Source organism: Pseudorca crassidens, chromosome 17, assembly GCF_039906515.1.
Source record: "Pseudorca crassidens isolate mPseCra1 chromosome 17, mPseCra1.hap1, whole genome shotgun sequence".
Lineage (NCBI taxonomy): Eukaryota > Metazoa > Chordata > Mammalia > Artiodactyla > Delphinidae > Pseudorca > Pseudorca crassidens.
Window position 1 is genome coordinate 71,879,592 of NC_090312.1, and position 18,696 is coordinate 71,898,287.

An 18,696-nucleotide genomic window follows, 5' to 3' on the forward strand; every position below is an offset into this window, starting at 1 on the left:
TGGTTGTGAACAACACATTTAAATTTTAAACTTGCATATTTTTTTAAATGTTGGGACCAAATTTTATAAACCAAACTGGTGAAGCAGGATAATTTAGCTACAATCATAATTTTAAAAGAACATTTGTAGTTTGTAGTACTTCACATAATTCTCACAAGAACTTTGTGGTTGATACAATACTTTTTATGAGTACCACTATATAAATAAAGAAACTCAAGGAGTTAATTTCAGTCATTTTCACAAATGACCCAAATTCAGATTCCAGTTAGCACATAATGATTTTTCAAAATTTTCAAACAAAAATAAATATTTTCTACCTATTCCTTTTCCTGTTTAAATTAAAATCAAACATCTCACTCTGTAACAACCACAAGAAACTGATGTGTAAGAACAGCTTTCAAGCTCTCTTGTCTTCCAAGAATAACAGACTTGCTACAAGATCCTAAGCTACATGACATGTTTAGGCGTACGTGGTGGTAACAGAGCACTGGAAAAACTTAGTGGCTAGAAAGGCAGTGGGAAAGGAGGAGAGGCATTGAGAGAGAAGGGGTACTTATCATCATGGGAGAGAGTAAATATACAAGCTTCAGTAATAAATGGGTAGGGCTTCAGAGAGATCCTGGGTGAAGGATTTTTTTTTTAATTTTGTTAAATGTTTTGAACAGAAATCTTCTTTGCCTTCTCTCTAAGATATTTAATTTGCTTTTATGTCCTTTATTAAATGTAGGGTTGGTATTGCTCTGAATGTGATAAAACACTGCAACTATTCATGAGGCAAGGGACCTATTCCACGCAGTTTACATTCTTAAAAGAATATTATACTCAAAAAGATCTAAATCAATTACATATGCTTGAGAATGAGTAGCTATATATAAATAAAGCTCCATGTTAATGCTGAAACAAATGTGAAATTCATTAGAATAGCCAGAATATCAGATAAAAAATGTGGCTTCAATTCTTACCTTTTCTTCATTTTACTAACACACACTTACATACATTAAGTAATATCTGAATGACAAACTTCCTTACATGATTTTGATTCTGGTGATGGTGGAGAAAGACTAGACACGGCAAGGTCGCTTTTTGACTTTTTAGGCTTCTTTGCATTTAACTGCCAGGGTTTATCATAGTTTCTGAATTCTTTTCTTGTTCCTTTATGTTCTGTTAAAACAAAAAAAAATACATATAGAAACAGTAGTGATTTCATGATTGGCCAAAAACTAAATCCATGAAGTAATTAGATATACCTGGCAAAAGCTACGTCACCTCATATCAAAATAATGCAAATGTCCCAAAGTATTACTTGCTTTATTTCTCCTGTAAATTTGAGTTTTGAATTTGATATGAATTAGCTTATATATTAATATGGTTAAGATCATGCTAAACTGGGAAATTATTCAAAAGTCTTTTTAAGGCACAGATTACTTAAAATAACACTGTATACATGGGTGTCATGGAATAAAGCCTTGTATTCTGTTGTAAATAAAAACAGCTAAATGTTAAAGTAAATTTTACTCATTTGATGCTACCTTACCTGTATTCACTGTGGCACATAAAACCACTGGTGCTCACCTACACTTCCTCCATAGTATCCCTCATTTTTTCCACTGTTCTGTTCAAGAAAGAGTAGTTCAACCACCTTTACTGAAAGCTGTAGTTCCCCTTCAAAGGTGGCCAGTGTCATACCAACTTCCAAATGAAATGATCTTTCCAGGAGTTCATCTCTCTTAACTTCTTTGCATTCCATATTTTTAGACAGACTTATATTGTGGAATTTTTTCTTCTCTTATTCTCAGGGCATTACATTCTCCTCATCCCCATATCACCTATCTAACTGTTCCTTCTCTGTCTTACTCATGCTTCCTTATCTTTCATCTGTATGACATTCCTTAGCTTCCTTCTGCCTTCTTGTTTAAATTTAAACAGCCTCAAATCATCCCAGCTCTATGGATGACTCATAAATCTTTCTCTGACTACCCACTTATAAATACCAAGTAGACATCATGAAATATTATAGGGATTCCTCAAATTTTCATGTTAAGTTTGTACTTAATGAGCTGTTATCCAATTTTTTTACTTCCAACATCCCATTAAATATCAAAAGAGGCATAAATATTCTAAAACACTAGGAACAGAAATATTGGTCTATATTCTGCCAGAACCCAGGAAGTACTTCCATACATAGAATTAAGACAAAAGATCGGCATATCAGAAAGAGACTGAAAAATTTCTAGACATCCACAATGCTTGCCCCTAGCTCAGATTCATCGCCTTATATTGTTTCACAATCTATCAGAATTTGTCGTTTTACATACAAACTAGAACCGTACTTTCTTCTAGTGCAACATAGCTAAAAGAATAAAGAATCATGGACACAAAACATAGCATCTCATGATACAAAGAAAAACTAAAAGGAGCCAGAAACAATGATATATTGGATTTTGTGGCTTTTTAAATTCTCCACTATTGGAAAGAAAAAAAAAAATCCACATTAATTTAAATATTCCAGCAATGATATTTTTCTTATTTAGTCAGTTAAAAAGAGATGAGAGACAGAAAGTCACTTGTCAGTCTAGCAGAGACCTACAGGATTTGACTGATACTGGAAAGTTTAGTAGCAACCATGATTTCACCTGTCTCCCCCAAATTTTTGAAAACGAAACGGTTCCAAGCTATATGGTGAGTGAACAGAAAAGAAGAGTCTACCTCCATTATTTATTGACAAACCTTAAACTAGACAGAACACTCCTCATTTAAATTCAAACAAACAAAATAAATATCATTTTAAGAAGGAAGATTTAATATAAAAAACAAAAATACATCATTCAAAATACAGAGGAAATTCACAGTTTGGGGAAAGATTTACTATGAAAAAACCTTCAAATTTTAGAATGTGGCTATTTTATCTTCTTAAGAAAAAGAAAATAGACTCTGTGAAGCAAAAAGAAATGAGAAAAGAGATAAAACTATAAAAATATAATTGCTAAGAGAAATTAAAGAAGATAAGCAAACACTGACAGGAAGCTAAAATGCAATACATACCAACATTTAAATTTGTGTACAAAGCCAGAAAGAGAAAACCAATACTACAGAAAACTGAATCAGTGACACAGAGAACATGCTTGACAAACCTCCCTAGAAGTTCCAATGAAGTAAAGAAAACTCAATTATACATAGTTGATTTTCTTGAAGAAGAAATCAAAACAAACACCACAGAAACACTAACTAAGGACATAAGAAGAAAACTGTTCTAGGCTGAAGACCTGGGTTTGCTAACTGAAAGGATTCACTGAATAAAATGAAAAATTAAAGAAAAAAGACAAAACATCTAGATGTAGTCCCAGTAAAACTTTGGAATATCAGAAATAAAGAAAAAACAAATCCCATAAGTATTTAATAACAGAATATCGAAAAATGAGTAAAAACAAGGTTGCTTTCAATTTTCTCCTAGACATTAAATGACAGACTTCTGAGAAGATGTTATGTCCCAAGATGCTGGATACATTTAAAAGCAAAAAGAGGGCACCTTCAGATACTTTCAAAAAGTACTGACCTATATATTTTGACGATTGAGACATTTTCTAACTAATTAGAAAAAGCACCAAAAGAAATAATTCAAAATTACAGTTACAGTTTAAACTGGCATTATTTACTGTCACCTGAATTATAACTTCATCAGTTAATATTCACATCCAAGAATTAAGTCTATGCTTTCCTTCTCCCTCCTGCCATACCCTTCCCTCTAAAATCTTTCCTCTTCACCTTCTGGGGCATACGTTCCACGGTAAACAAACAGCCCTCTATCTTCAAATCCCTTCCTTCAAGTCAGGAGAGCCACTCATTCTTTCCACAAGGGCACTCCCTCCTCTGCAGTTTCCTGGAATGGAGGGTGTTCATTCCCCCACGTGTCACCTGCCACAGACTGCGTTTTTCTGGTCCGTCCACGTTAAGCTGAAAGTCTCTCCTCTCTTCCGGTAAGTGCTGCCTGTCTCTACAGCTCACCCCCTTCATTACTGCATCCTCATTCCTGCCGCAGCCCTACTCGAGACACTGGCACCGTCACCCTTGACCTTTTAACGGCGAGAATGAAACCCTGGTGACCTCTTAATCCTTAAACAAACCATGCACTGAACCTCATACTTCACTGTCCTCCTCAACTCTAAAGAGCTTCCCTTCCCTGGACATCAGACACCCCCAAACTCAGGTCACCCACAGGATGTTCCCATCATCTGGAATCATTCCACCTCAAAAGCCTTGATCCCAAATATCACAATTTCCCTGTCCTTCTCAATCTTTCATGTTTTCACCACACCTCCCCTTACACAGGCCTCTCAAAGGATTTTAGCTCTCTGACTAGCTTTTTATGTCTACACTGTTTCCTTGTTCCCTACCCGCTCATACCAGACCATGTGCTTTGATCACTTGCACAATTTACCCACAAATACCCTCAGCTCCTTTGCAGAACTGCTCTTCCACCCTCCGTCCTCACTAGGGCACGACTACAGTTCTCATCAGTCTCTCATAAGGCTTTTCTGTCCCTCCTCCCAGCACTTCTGGGCACTGTGGGGAAAAATCACAATCTTGCCCATGGTTTCCATGATTAATTCATGTCTTGAACTTCAGAGAAGCCCCAGAACTGCTTTAGTCTTTTTTATTTTCCTTTGCCAACTCTTCTTTTCTTTCCCATGGTGACTTTTCACAATTAATATCATTCACTTCAATCTCCCCTATTCAATCCCCAAACCTCTTGCCCTCAGCAAACAACCTCACTTCCTAATAAACAGGCAGAATTTAAGGCAAAAGACCCTTGCCTTCCCCTAGTCCATCTCCTATTCTAAATCTGACCACAACTTCTCCCATTCTCCCACTCACATGGTTTTATTGTGCACAATCCTGAATGCCATACCTGCGACTCCTGCCTTAAGCCATTCCCAGAGTTTTAGACTCATATCCAACAGCTTGCTGGAATTACCTACTAAGATACCCCACAAGAAATTCAAATTCATCCAAAGGACCTGGACTTATTATGGGTCTTCATAAACTTAGTCCTGTGTTCCCATCTTGCTTTATTAAACAAGCACTTATGCCATTACCCTAGTAAACTGCAAGTTATAATAATCTCCTTCCCTCTCCAAGCAAAGAGGCATTAAGTACTTGTGCTAGTCAGAATTCTAAAGTGATCCCCCCGATATCTGTCCCTTGATGTTATGCCCTAAATAATTCCCTCCCCTTGAGCGTAGACAGGACCTTTGACTTGCATCAAACCAACAGAATATGGCAAAGGTAATGGGATGTCAATGCCATGATTACATTGTATTATATAAGATTCCATTTTAGTAAACTTGTATGAAAGAAATTCCCTTCCTTGTTAAAGAAATAAGCTGCCATGATGCAAGAGTCATGTGGCAAAGAACTGTGGGTTGTACCTATTTGCTGAAAGCAGCCCCTGGCTGAGATCCAGCAAGAAAACAGGGACCTCAGTCATACAGTTGCGAGGAAATTAATTCTGCCGACCACCTGAGTGAGCTTGGAAGCAGATTCTATTCCAGCCTCCAACACCTTGATGTGCAGCTTTGCAGATTAAACAGAAGATTTAGTTAAACCCTGCACAGACTTCTGACCTGTGAAAAATGTGAGATATTAAATGTCTGCTGATTAAAGCTACAGAATTTAATACACTACTGTCTCTCCAGATATAATTTATAAATATGGGTTCATATCAGCTTCAATGAGCTCACAGATGTTTATCTGGTCCACCTTCAGAAGAATGGTGCCTTCTTTGCAGCTACAAACCAGAGCCTATGCCTAAGAGCCACCCTACTAGGAATCTAACAATAAGACAGTGAGGCCAAGAAAAACCAAGAGTCCCCTCTTTTGTACACCAGAAGCCCATATTCTAGTTTCCTGTATGCAGCAGAGAACTTCTGTATGGATAACTAACACCAGAGTTGTCTACATTCTTCAGAGGATACCCTATCCCCTACCCACTTTAGGCACCAATGTGAGAATACAGCCAAAGAAAACCAAAATCCTTTCACGGGATCCCATAGAGCATGAGAGAAGAGAAGCGATGGTGTTATCCGCAGGAGCATCTGGAATCCTGTCAGTCAGATAACCATGGGAGTCAGGTGAGGAGTCAGCTACCCAAGCAACAGGTCTGGGGGGGAGTGGGGATTTGGGTTTGGAAGTAAATACTAATACCAAACGAACAGAACAGGGTGTAGAAGATATAAGCTGTCGGACACACATTTTATAAATAAAAATCAAAGTCACGTCTACCCAATTATATCACCAGTGCTTACTGGGGAGATAAGGCTATTGCATACTTGGTAAGGCTGGCTCCCCAACAGAGTGAATAAAGCTTCCTCAGGTTGAACTTACTACAGAAGGTAAAATTAGAACTGAGGGGGGCTTCCCTGGTGGCGCAGTGGTTGAGAGTCCACCTGCCGATGCAGGGGACACAGGTTCGTGCCCCGGTCCGGGAAGATCCCACGTGCCGTGGAGCGGCTGGGCCCATGAGCCATGGCCGCTGAGCCTGCGCGTCCGGAGCCTGTGCTCCGCAACGGGAGAGGACACAACAGTGAGAGGCCCGCGAACCGCAAAAAAAAAAAAAAGAAGAACTGAGGGAAACAGAGAGTAATTATCCATTTGGGCTACAAAAAAGGTAACTGTAGAAATCTACTGTTTACCTTTCTACACAGATGAGCTCCATAAGCACTTAATTCAAATTCTTCATAAAAAGATAAGAAGTTTAAAAAAAAAGATGTTTAAAATAATTAGTTTTCATTCATATGAAAGCTTTTCATGCAAATCTGAATCTTATTTCTATTCAGACTGAATACAAAGATGCCCATATTTTGAAGCTAATATATAACAATATATTCAAATTCAAGAATATTTTTTGACAAATTTTAGCATACAGATGAAGTCTCCGATGAATACGTGAAACCCTAGGTAACCACCTAGATTTACTCATTATAAAGAGAAAGACTTTCGTAAATTTTAGTTTAAATGCATTAACATTAACTGTAAAATATATTTTTCATTTACCTAATGTTTCACTTTCTGCCCAGAGAGCTGCAGATCCAGATAAAGTTCTCTGAAGGTGTCCACGGTTTTCTTGTTTAGACTGAAGATGGTCAATGAGAAATGGGATTGGCTGGTCAGGTGTCTCAGTAATTAACTTGGTCATTAATTCCTGAAGGCAAAGTAAAGCATATGTTTACATCTAATAATAATAGCAAACACGTATATATAACTTACTACTGCCAAGCACTACAACTAATTTAATCCTCATAATAATCTTTTCAGGCAGGCACAAGTTATTGCCCAAATCTTGAGGAAACTGAAGTGCAGAGAAGTAAACTGTGTTACACAGCTAATACATGGCAAAGCCAAGATATATTTATTTTTATTATTATATTTGTCCAAAAACATACTAGAAATTTATTCTAAAAAGAATTTTCAATTTCAGGTTACTATTTTGAGAGATGCCATTATATATTAACTTTTCAATAAACCTCACCATATGCCTTATATACCAATATCATTTTTCTTTCTTAACTATATATAAATATCCCTAAATGAAGAAAATGTTGTTGGAATGAAAGTAACAAGTCACAGCTTCACAGCAACCAAAAAAATGTCTTCAACTGGTTCTCCATCAAAAATTCCTTTTTCCAAAAGCCCTGATGGGTATTCATTCTTTCTTGTTCTTGTTCTTTCTTTCCTTTTTTTTAATGAGTGAAGCGATGGAGAGTCCCATTTTTAGACAGCTCTAAGGATGCTTTAAATTGGGGAGAAATCTGCTTAAGGGTAATCTCTACACATTGTTTTTGCCAGTCAGGAACAGCAAGAGCAAGTGCCAATTTATGGTCCATTAGTATCCCCAGACTGTTCTCCGATGAACGGCTGCCCAGCCCACTGAACATCACTTCGTGCTGTGCAACTGGGTTTGCGAACTTGCATCCACCACTTTAGATTCATATTAGTCACCATTCATCATGTTGGGTTTAGCCCAGAATTCTAGTCTGTCAATTGTCATTCTAAGTTCAGATTCTGTGAGAGGCGGTGGTTCTAGTGATACACTGGGTATCAGGTATTAGGACTGCTAATGGAAGGGATACTGGAAATTCCCCATCCCCTTGTCTTTCTTTGTTGGTGGCCTATTTCCTTTGCCTTGAATGCTCTTTTCCGGGATGTTCAGATGGCTGGCTTGTCATCATTCAGTCTCTAATGATATCTTCTGAAAAAAGCTTACCCTAATGAATCTTCATAAGCTTTTATCACTTCTTTATCTTCTTCGCAGTATTTAGCAACTGTCCAGAATCATCTCATTTAAAATTTGCTCATCAGTTTGTGCCTGACTCTTCTCCCCTGCTACTACAGCACTAAGACCAAGAACTGGCCTGGTTTGATCTCTACTCTCTCCTAAGGGTCTGGATTCTACCTAGTTCATAGGTGGTGTTCAATGAACGAATGAACATTTGGTTTACTGACCCCAGGTAAATATCAGAAATTAAAATCCCTTACTGTCCTAATAAACAATAATTAAAGCATCCATAAATTTCTTAGCCCAGCAAAACACACTCTTCTGAACTCCTACACAAGAAACTGCTGTCATATCTCAGGGATATTTGTTGACATTTATAATAGTTTAGAAACACATGGATTTATCTGAGTAGAGGCTAAATGGATTTTATAGATGACAAGATTCCAAGTTGATCTCAGAGACATGGATAAAGTAATTCAAGGTATTTCAAAAATGTGCAGACTGAACATAAAGTTGGAACTAAAAAGAGGAAACGATTTCTACTATGAACACACTGTGAAGCAAAATATTTGTCAGACAAACGTAAGATGTTTTTATATTCTAAAACATAGGTGAGCAAACAACCAGTTGGAAAAGGTCTTCTTTACTTCTGTTATTTAAAGTCTCAATTATTATGGTTATAACTTAAGAGGTCATTCCTCTACATGGCAGAGCAATGCAAGGTTCAATTAAAAACTTACACAGAAGTGGAACATAATTTAAAACATTTTAGATTTTGCTACTGTAGAAAAGATGCATTATATTCTATTTAAATTAACTGTACATTACAAAAGCTATGAGAAAATAGAGAGAAAAATAAATAGAAGGACCAACTAGATTACTCTTGTCACAGAAGGCCTGGGCACTCCGATAAAGCAAAATTAGGTCAGATAACAAGGCTTTAAAGCTAAAGCAATTTCTACCCTGAAATCTCTGAAGATCTCATGCACTTTTTTTTTTTTTAACTTTCAAGTTAGATGGAAAGTTTCTGGGTTTTTTTCCTTTTAAAATAAACTGAAGTGTCCCTACATTGTCTTTAGGAGATGGACCATACAATCATAATAGACCAAGGAGTCACTGTTAATTTTTTTTAAATAACATCCGTCTAGTAGCTAGTTTTGGATACCCTTATATTCCATGAATGAATATACGAGACTAAAGACACAGGACAAAAACCGTCGCAAAAATGAAAAGAGCTAATGTTTGCAATAAGGTGTATTGGGTATCTTGGTTGATCAAGAGTCTAGTTCTAGATTATTGCATTTATAAGAGGAATTACCCTGCCTCTCACTCAATCCATGTATATCCACTGGCATTCGGACTTTAATGATTCTGAGGACTTAAACTCTTTCCCAGACGTGAATATTTTAAATCCTTAGATTTGCAAAGATGCTACCGGCAATAAAAGGACTGGTTTCCCCACTAGGACTGAGACACACAGAGATAGAACCGAGGGGCCGACAGATCGAGGAGATGAGAAAGGAGCCGCGCACCTTGAAGGTCAGGTGGAAGAGAGACACCCGACCGCAGAAGGTGGTCAGGGACCGGCCACCATAAGGAAAAGAGTATTCCAGAAGCGCGGGCCAGTGTCGGGGATGGAGGCCGAACGCCGTTAGGGAATGTTCCGTGCTTCCGGGGAGGGAGAGCGGGGCTCATTTACTATTCTTACCCTGAGCGTAAGAGTTGTGCCATGGAACTCCTGGGTGTCAGAGCCTGACCAACAGAGCGACGCTGCATCCGCCCTTCCCCTACTGGGCCACCAGTCGCCCGCGCGGACGCCAGCCGGCGCGGCAACGACGCGCTCGGCCGACGCCGCCCGCTCTGCCGGACGGCGGCCCCGCGCAGGCGCACTCTGGGGCGCGGACTCGGGCGCAGAGGCGGGTGCGGGGAATCCCGCCCGCCCGTCCCGAGCCCTAGCGGTGCCCGAGCGCCTGAGAGCAGGCTCCCCAGCAAGGGTCCCTGGGGTGTCATCCTCTTCCTGCCCCGGAATGCAGTCGCCCCCAAAGCTGTCCCGAGGGAGATACACCGACGTGGCTTTTGGGCCGCTGCCCCAAGCCTGTCCCGGGACGCCCTCTGCAGAGCCCGGGAACCCTGCCACGGTCTGGATGGCGACCCCAGCGCCCCGGGAGCTGGCTGCAGTGTGCCAGGGTATCCCTGTATGTACTGAATCGTGTCTGGAGCCAGAAACCCCACCCTCCTGCCTTGCCCACACCAGAGACTAAAGCCTCGGACCCAATGAGGATGCTTCCCAGCTCGGAGGACCAGAGCCCGGTCCCCGCCTGACAGTTCCGTGACGAGAGCCCTCCCCAGAGCTCAGGCCTTAGGCTCAGAGGCTGCCCTGAACTTTGGCCAGAAGGTTTGGAGGGTCCCCGCCTGAGCAGCTTCTACAAATACCCTTGCCTGTCAACCAGGAATCAGGCCTGTAGTATGGGCCGCCTCCTCATTTGCTCCTTCGGTGGTTTTCAAGCTTTCCCTTAGCGGAGGATCCCTGGGAGGTTTTGGCTGTGGGCATAAATAACTTGAAACAATGGAAATGGCAATAGCACTCCTGTTCTGGAACAAAAACTTTGTGGAAATTTTAGGCCAAGGGCTTGGGAATTGATAAAATAAAGGTATTAATTTTAATGTGACCCTGTTTGCACTCAACGGCTAGTTAAAGATGGGGCATTCAAGTTGCAAACAAAATATGTTAGCAGCTGTCCTCAACAGAGGATTTAACTCATAGTTAATTGATATCAATAATATTACCGATGTAAGCGAGATGCAATAGAAGAAACAGGATAAGGCAGCGATTAGACACAGAAGCTTTGAATGAAATCTTATGGACACTTTTTCAAATCACTCGTCTTCTACTTAGTAGCTGTATGACTTTGGGCAAGAAACTCAATCACTTTAACGTTCAATACTTCATCTACTAAATGTGGATGATAATAGTACCTACATGATACGGTTGCCAGGAGGATTAAATAAGATAATGATCGTAAAGCATTCATAAAGTGCTTGGGATATATGTAGCCTATTGTGATGGGAGGCCTAACATTTTCTTCTAAGGCTGGGAACTGTTTCCCAGAATCTTCTTTATATGATCTGGGTTAGAGTACAGTATCCCAATGTGAGGAATTCATAGAAGACTTAGAAAGTAAGAGAAGCAGAAGAAATTATTCTCTGGAGTTGATTGCAAGCAGATGTGACGGCAGATGAGGGATTCACATCAGCTTCCCAGCAAATTTGTGGAAACCTCCACTGCAGACTGGGATAGCTGTGGGAATGGTACAAAAGTACTGGAGAACTGCAGCAGCTTCCAGGCAAGGAATTGAAAACCACTTGCTTTGGATATCCAGGTGGTGATTTTCAGGGTGGGCTCCTCCACCTTTGGTGACAGACAGCATTTCCCTGGCCTCTGCGCCCCGACCTTCTAACTCTCCATCATGCAAACTTATTTGTATTAAACCCTATATGACCCAGATACGGAGTTGCTTCTGTTTTCCTGACTAAACCCCCCTTAATGATCTACCCAAAGGTGGTGTTAGCTACTATTTTCAAGTTTATTATTGCTTTTATATATTTATATGTTTATTATTACCACTACTGTTATTACCATTTTTATCAGATATTTTTATAGCATATGTTTTTGATAGACTATGTACATTGCATCTTTTTATTGGCTTTACTTTTTCTGATTATAAAACTAATTAATGGTCTCTTAATACAGTTTATTATAAACTGCAGTCTTTAACTTCATGAATATTGAGACAGCCCCTGCATTGATATGTTTCCTTTTTTGTTAATTATAATTTTGTTACCAATTCAAATATATCTATTTTTAAAACATAAATATATAGGAAGATAACATTATTTTTAAAAATTTTGAAAAACAATCTAGGGAACATAAATCATTAATTACTGACTGCAAATTTGTATTATACATCATGTGAATACATGGAAGTTAGGGCTATTATAACCTTGTACTATATAGAGCATGGCCATAATAAGTTGGAGAATGAATGCTAACTAAATAGCAATAATGACTGTCACAAAATACATTTTAATTTTAACGTCCACTAGGTAAAAGCAAAACCATGAGTGAGTTGGTAGCTCATCACAGTCATTTATTATTAAATAATGTGTGAGTAGTTAAGGGAATGAGTAATCAGGCAACAGTAGAAAACATTTTAATAGATTCTTTTCATCTGATGAAAGCTATGGAATCTCTTGGTTAAAAAACCAAAAAGTACATGTATACACACAAACATCAAATCTTACATAATATTCCTGGGTGGGTGTTTACCCATCCATGGGCTAACCCTCTAAGGTTTCATTGACTCCAGGTTAAGAATCCTTGCTTCAGGTCACACAGCAAACGGACAGCATGGCATTCTGCCTAAAAATGTACTTGCTTACTTAACTTCTTACTTGGGAGTAAGTTACTTCTTACTTCATTTCCTGAGAGGTAAGTACTAGCCTCAGTAGAAAGTTATCAGGAAACAAAATTAAAACCATTTCCAAAATCTCAGGACTTTCTCATCATATAGTCTTTTTGTTAAATCAATAAATATACAGGATATTACACTATAGTAATAATGGAGGTGGTGTCAATCAAATACATTTTTTACTCAACACCATAATTATCTTAAATATTAATTGGCATGTGGCACATTACCATCTGTAGAATATTTTAGTTCAAAGCTGGCATTAAGATCTGACGGCTGAATTAATTCATTCTAAATCTGCATATGTTTCAATTTTCTCTTTTTAACTAGGTCTTATTAAAAATTTGCATGAGATCACAACCTCCCAAACACTCACCCTCTCCACCACCACCTGTTTTCATAAATAGGTAGTTAATGGGCATTGAATTGTCAACAAATAAATGAGAGACTATCAACTTGAAAATCAGTTGTCTCCAAAGTAGCTTATTTTTCTGAAACAGCCTTATTTTAAATTGATGTCAGTATTCCCAACTGATAGAATCCCACTTGGTTTCCACCCCCACCAGAACCCTTGCCTTTTCATTCATTCCATTTTTCTAAATAGAAGTAGAATGGAGGAAATTTTTTTTTCTGCTTCATTACACCTCTAGCCTCTGTTACGAGTTTTGGCTTTGGCAACAAATAGGTTCCAATGCAGCATCTAGGTTTCCATGCACAAGTGAGAAGGGGACAGACATCTGTTTGATGTTTTCCGGTCAGACACTTCCGTTCACAGAACTCAAACTGTCCTCTGGTTTCTCAACCTTCCTCCACCTCAGGACCGTGCCCAGGCCCACCCTAAACGTTCTCTCATTCCCAATCAGAACTGAGATTTCACTGGAAGGCTGAGCTCAACAGGAAAGATAGCAATAATTCAAAGTATCAGTTATTTACTGAGTTTGATATGCACAAGTGTCAAGTATATTCCATAAATTTAACCACTCACTATACATTAAAGGACTGCATACAAGATGCACAACCCAACTAGGATATATGCACTTTTACAAAGGTGTGTGCTAACTCCCTGCTTATTTCAGGTCACCTGCCCCTCACCAACAACCCACCGATGCAAACAATCTTAGCCACGCATCCAAACACAACCATACAGGCCCAGGGAATAAGAAATTCTCACCCCTGGTTTGAAAGACTCTTTGGCCCTTCTTAAATATCATGTAATATAAAATTAGGTTATGATACTCATTTGTAATACACAGTAAAAGGCAACTAATTTACCTCGTTATATATTATAGAATATAATCCAGTTAGGGAAAGTAAAAAAAAAAAATGAGTAGTTTTATAATGAAGATTAAGAATAATGAAAATTCCACAATTAAAAAATAATCATTCTAAGTTCTAGAGCTGAATTTTGGATACTAAATTCTCTCTGCTTTTAATAATATAGACAACTAATAAATCTAACCAGCAGATGACAAGTGACAGAATATTTTGCCTAATACCTATTAATCCCTCCTCCTCTGACATCTCTATATTAGAGATGCTAAAGTAGATTTAGTATTTAATCTAATTATTGAATATTTAGTATCCACTTTGAAACAGTTTTCATATAAATGTACAAGCTTGTAGTTAAATTTCCACACAAACATCAAGGTCTCCAGAGAAATATTAGCATACTATATGGAAATACTTTTAGTTAAGGAATTTATATTGTTCAATATATAGTCTATCAACGCAACTATTTTGATGTTAGGTAGGACTTTCCACGGTCTTGAAAATATGTCTGTAGGAGTACAATAGAGGTGAAACTCAGCAGAAATAGGCAAGCACTTCATGACTCAAAGAAAATAACTAAATCGATCCATGGTGGAAGTAGTAGATGTACGTAGAAGTTGAGTAAGGAGGCTGTCCCTCAGTTGAGTAAGAATTACTTTATTTTAGCCTTTTGCCATTTATAAATAATGTGTAACTAAAACAGGGTGCTCAGCATGACAGAATAATGAAGAAATTTCATAGTGCACACCTGGTACTTCCTTTTGGAACTGATGATCTAAGGAAAGGATGTCCACATCTCTGTCTCTATGGCAAGGATATCTTCAAGTTGGTTATGGATACATTGGACCATCCTAGGTGAACACTACTACTTAGTAAGCCTTACTCTGATTCCATCCTAAAAGAGTCATAAATCAAAGGGACCATATACGTATGGGCCTATTTCTAGAACTACATTTTATTTCATTAATCTATCTGTCAATCTTATACCGTCATTGCAATATCTTAATGACTGGAGCTATACAATAACTCTAATGTCTTGTGGAAAAAATCATCCTATTTTGTTTCTATCACCTTTCTAGTTATTCTGCCAAGATTATGTTCATTTTTCTCTTATTTTCTTTGTTAGTCTACTTTTCCCTCTGTTAGTCTGAAAGTTATACACACTTTCCCTCTGTTAGTCTGAAAGTTATACACACTTTTAAGATTCTTTTAGTGGTTACCCAGAGATTATAAAATTAATACTTATCTACATTAAGTATTAATTGGTATTTTTCCCTCATCTCAGATTTTGCAAGGAATTTAGAATACTTTGATACCACTTATCACCCCTGGCTTTTATTTTTATTGTTGTGTACTATAATTACATATGTAATATATATATATATAATATTATATATGAAATATATACACATAAACCCCACAAGGCATTTTTTATTTTATGCCATTAGCATACATTTATATGTACCCACATAGTTACCATTTTTATTGCTTTTATATCTATTCATCTCTAACCATCCATCTGGGATTATTCTCAGCAGCATAAGGAATACTTTTTTTTTTTTTTTTTTTTTGCGGTACGCAGGCCTCTCACTGTTGTGGCGTCTCCCATTGCGGAGCACAGGCTCCGGACGCGCAGGCCCAGCAGCCATGGCTCACGGGCCCAGCCACTCCGCGGCATGTGGGATCTTCCCGGACCGGGACACGAACCCGTGTCCCTTGCATCGGCAGGCAGACTCTCAACTACTGCACCACCAGGGAAGCCCAGGAATACCTTTCTTTTAGTGGTGACAAATTCTGTGTGTTTTGGTTTGCACAGAAATGTCTGTTTTTTGCTTTTTGAACTTGAAGATAATTTCACTGTATCTATATATTAGGATTACTTTCCATTTTTTTCCCATTATTCCTTTTGAGAATTCAACCATATTTCTTTCTTAAAAATCTAGCTTTTTCTAGGGATTTTAAAAAGGTTTTCTCTTGTTTTGTAACTATATGAGATGATGGATGTTAACTAAAATTACTGTGGTAATCATTTTGCAATATATGTACGTGAAGGCACTATGCTGTACACCTTAAACTTACACAGTGCTGTACGTCAATTAAATCACAATAAAACTGAGAGCAATGATAATATTGGAAAAAGAGTATGGCTCAGTCAAATCTCTAGCTTGGATGAATAGGTGAATATTTTGGCTTATGGATTCCGGAATGGGTTGGACAGCCAATCTACAGGAAGTGCAGTGATGATGCTGGGTCTCAGGAACAAGTGGAGGCAAGCACCTGAAACCTGCCACGTGTCTCTCTCCATCTCTCATCTCGCCACATCCTTTATCTTTCTTTGCATCTGGCTTTCTCCACCTGCTAGGAAACATGATTCCTGGTCTTCCAGGACTGCAGTGCTACACAGTCACACACAGCCAACCTACTTAGCTCCTACATCTTAGATCAACAGACAGAAGTGAACTTTGAGTCTCTGGGTCTTAAATACAAATATTGCCAGCAGAGAGAGAGTGGACATATTGATCAGGTGCCCACCTGGAGCTATCCAACTGAGGCTAGAGTCGTAAGGACATGAAGAAAATTATAGCCTTTTTAATTGCCATGTGAATGTTAAAAATGGCATTTATTAAAAGAAGAAGGAATTGTGGGCAAATGATGACACAGATGCCTACTCAATATAGCTTCAAAGAAGTCACCAGCATAATAGGAACCACATGGAATTAAAAAAAAAAAAAAAGGCTCTGATCAGCTCCAAGCAGAGTTAGTTAGGCATAGTAAGTGTTTGAATAATATTACAAATACAATTGTACACAACACTCACGCCACTGTATTAAATCATGTGTTTACCAGTTCAGCTCTCTGAAGAGTTCTTGAGGTCAGGAAACATGTCTTAGACATCTTTGTTTCCCAAGATCAAAGAACAGTTCCTGGCACATGTGCTAAAAGAAAAAATGAATAAATGAATAAATCATGTCAATAACTTTACTAAAACCCTTCTGTAGCTGCATTATTACCTGGAAAAAAATCCCCACAAAAAAACAAACAAACCCCACATACCTCCATTCATAGCATTCAAAACTACCTAAACATGGTCCCCAACCTGTGGTTTCATCTCTTATGATAAGATGCTCTAGATTCTACAGAGAGAAAACGTTCCCTTGATACATCTTTCATTTTCATATCACATATTTATAGTAGGCTCTCATCTCAGAATAAACAAGACTGGCATGGCCCAGGGATTAAGGAGCTTACATTCTTTGGAAGGGTAAGACAATAAAGAAATAATAAAATCAATAAGTAAAATAAATATAGATTCTGGAAAGTTCTATGGAAAAAAGGCAGAGAATATATTAGATAAATGGGGGTAAGATATATTACAGGGAGTGATCAAGAAAGCCTCTCTGAGGAAATGATATTTGATCTGAGACCTGAGGGTAAAACTAGAACCAGACCTTCAAAAATCTAGCAGTTCAGGCAGAGAGAAGAATAAACGCAAAGAGTCCTGGGCATTGTGGGGCTTGGTGTATTCTAAACAGCTGTCAAACGCCAGCAGGGAATAGTGAGTTGAAGAGGTAGGCAGATGCCAGAATTTGCAGGGCTTTGTCGGTTGACATACAGACTGAATATTACTTTAAACGGAATGCAAAGCTAGTGAATGATGTTAATTAAGGAAATGAAATTGATTTACCCTTTGAAAAGATGTGCCGAAACTGTTCAGAGACTACTGAACTATATAGTGGTGTTTTAAGTGAGGGTGCAAAGCAATGGCCTGACTTTATACATAAATTTCTAAAAGTAGACCTGACCCGGCGAGGAGTGGGTCAAATCAGCCTAAAGAATGAATCAGCCAGGGCTTCCCTGGTGGCGCAGTGGTTGAGAGTCTGCCTGCCGATGCAGGGGACACGGGTTCGTGCCCCAGTCCGGGAAGATCCCACATGCCGCGGAGCGGCTGGGCCCGTGGGCCGTGGCCGCTGAGCCTGCGCGTCCGGAGCCTGTGCTCCGCAACAGGAGAGGCCACAACAGTGAGAGGCCCGCGTACCGCAAAAAAAAAAAAAGATGAATCACCCAGGTGTTGGGTTTGAATGACTGAGCTGATGTCAGTGCCATTCACTATAATACGGAGCAATGAAAAAGGGATGCTTCAGTGATGGAAGACCAAGCATTCCAACATGAACATGGGAAAGGAGCTGTGAACTAGCCAGAGAGAAGAGACAGATAGTGTTCACAGCAATTTTTCAATTAATATTTTTAAATGCTTACTTAGAATGACAATCATTCTCTTTTATTTGTGTATCAGATATTTATTGAGCGCTCACTATAAACTAGACACTGTGCGTTGCAGATGGTCAGTGAACAAAACAGAATGGTATCCCTGCTCTGCAGTTGTTGGTCTGTGGGTTTCCTCCTCAAATCGTCTGGAAGTAGGAAACAAGTGTCAACAGCAGAAACAGAATGGGAGATGAAGACTGGGAGTTTTGAGAAAAGGGAAACAAATGAAAGATAGTGACCCAGGAGTGTAGGATTACCTGGCCACTTGAGATTTGGTGTCACAAATTTAAAGTAAGACAAGTTTGTGTGGTAGCGTGTTTTTCTCCCAGCCCTGTTCAGCTGCACAGGTGTAGGCATGAAAGAGGCAAAAATTTGTATTTAGGCAGGTTTATGGTGTAACTAATTGAGTAGGATGAGCTG

At 38.8% G+C, this 18,696-nt stretch overlaps 1 protein-coding gene across 23 annotated transcripts in view; it reads right to left on the reverse strand.

The window, feature by feature from the left end:
* Positions 1 to 18,696, reverse strand: part of C17H8orf34 (chromosome 17 C8orf34 homolog) — a 452,646-nt gene that overhangs the window by 394,508 nt on the left and 39,442 nt on the right. For all 23 annotated transcript variants that reach the window (XM_067712125.1, XM_067712131.1, XM_067712127.1 and 20 more), the window contains exons 2-3: positions 7,051 to 7,198; positions 1,030 to 1,161 (exon numbers count right to left, since the gene is read on the reverse strand). In XM_067712125.1, coding sequence (XP_067568226.1) covers positions 1,030 to 1,161; positions 7,051 to 7,198 — 280 coding nt within the window. The remainder of the gene's footprint in view (positions 1 to 1,029; positions 1,162 to 7,050; positions 7,199 to 18,696) is intronic.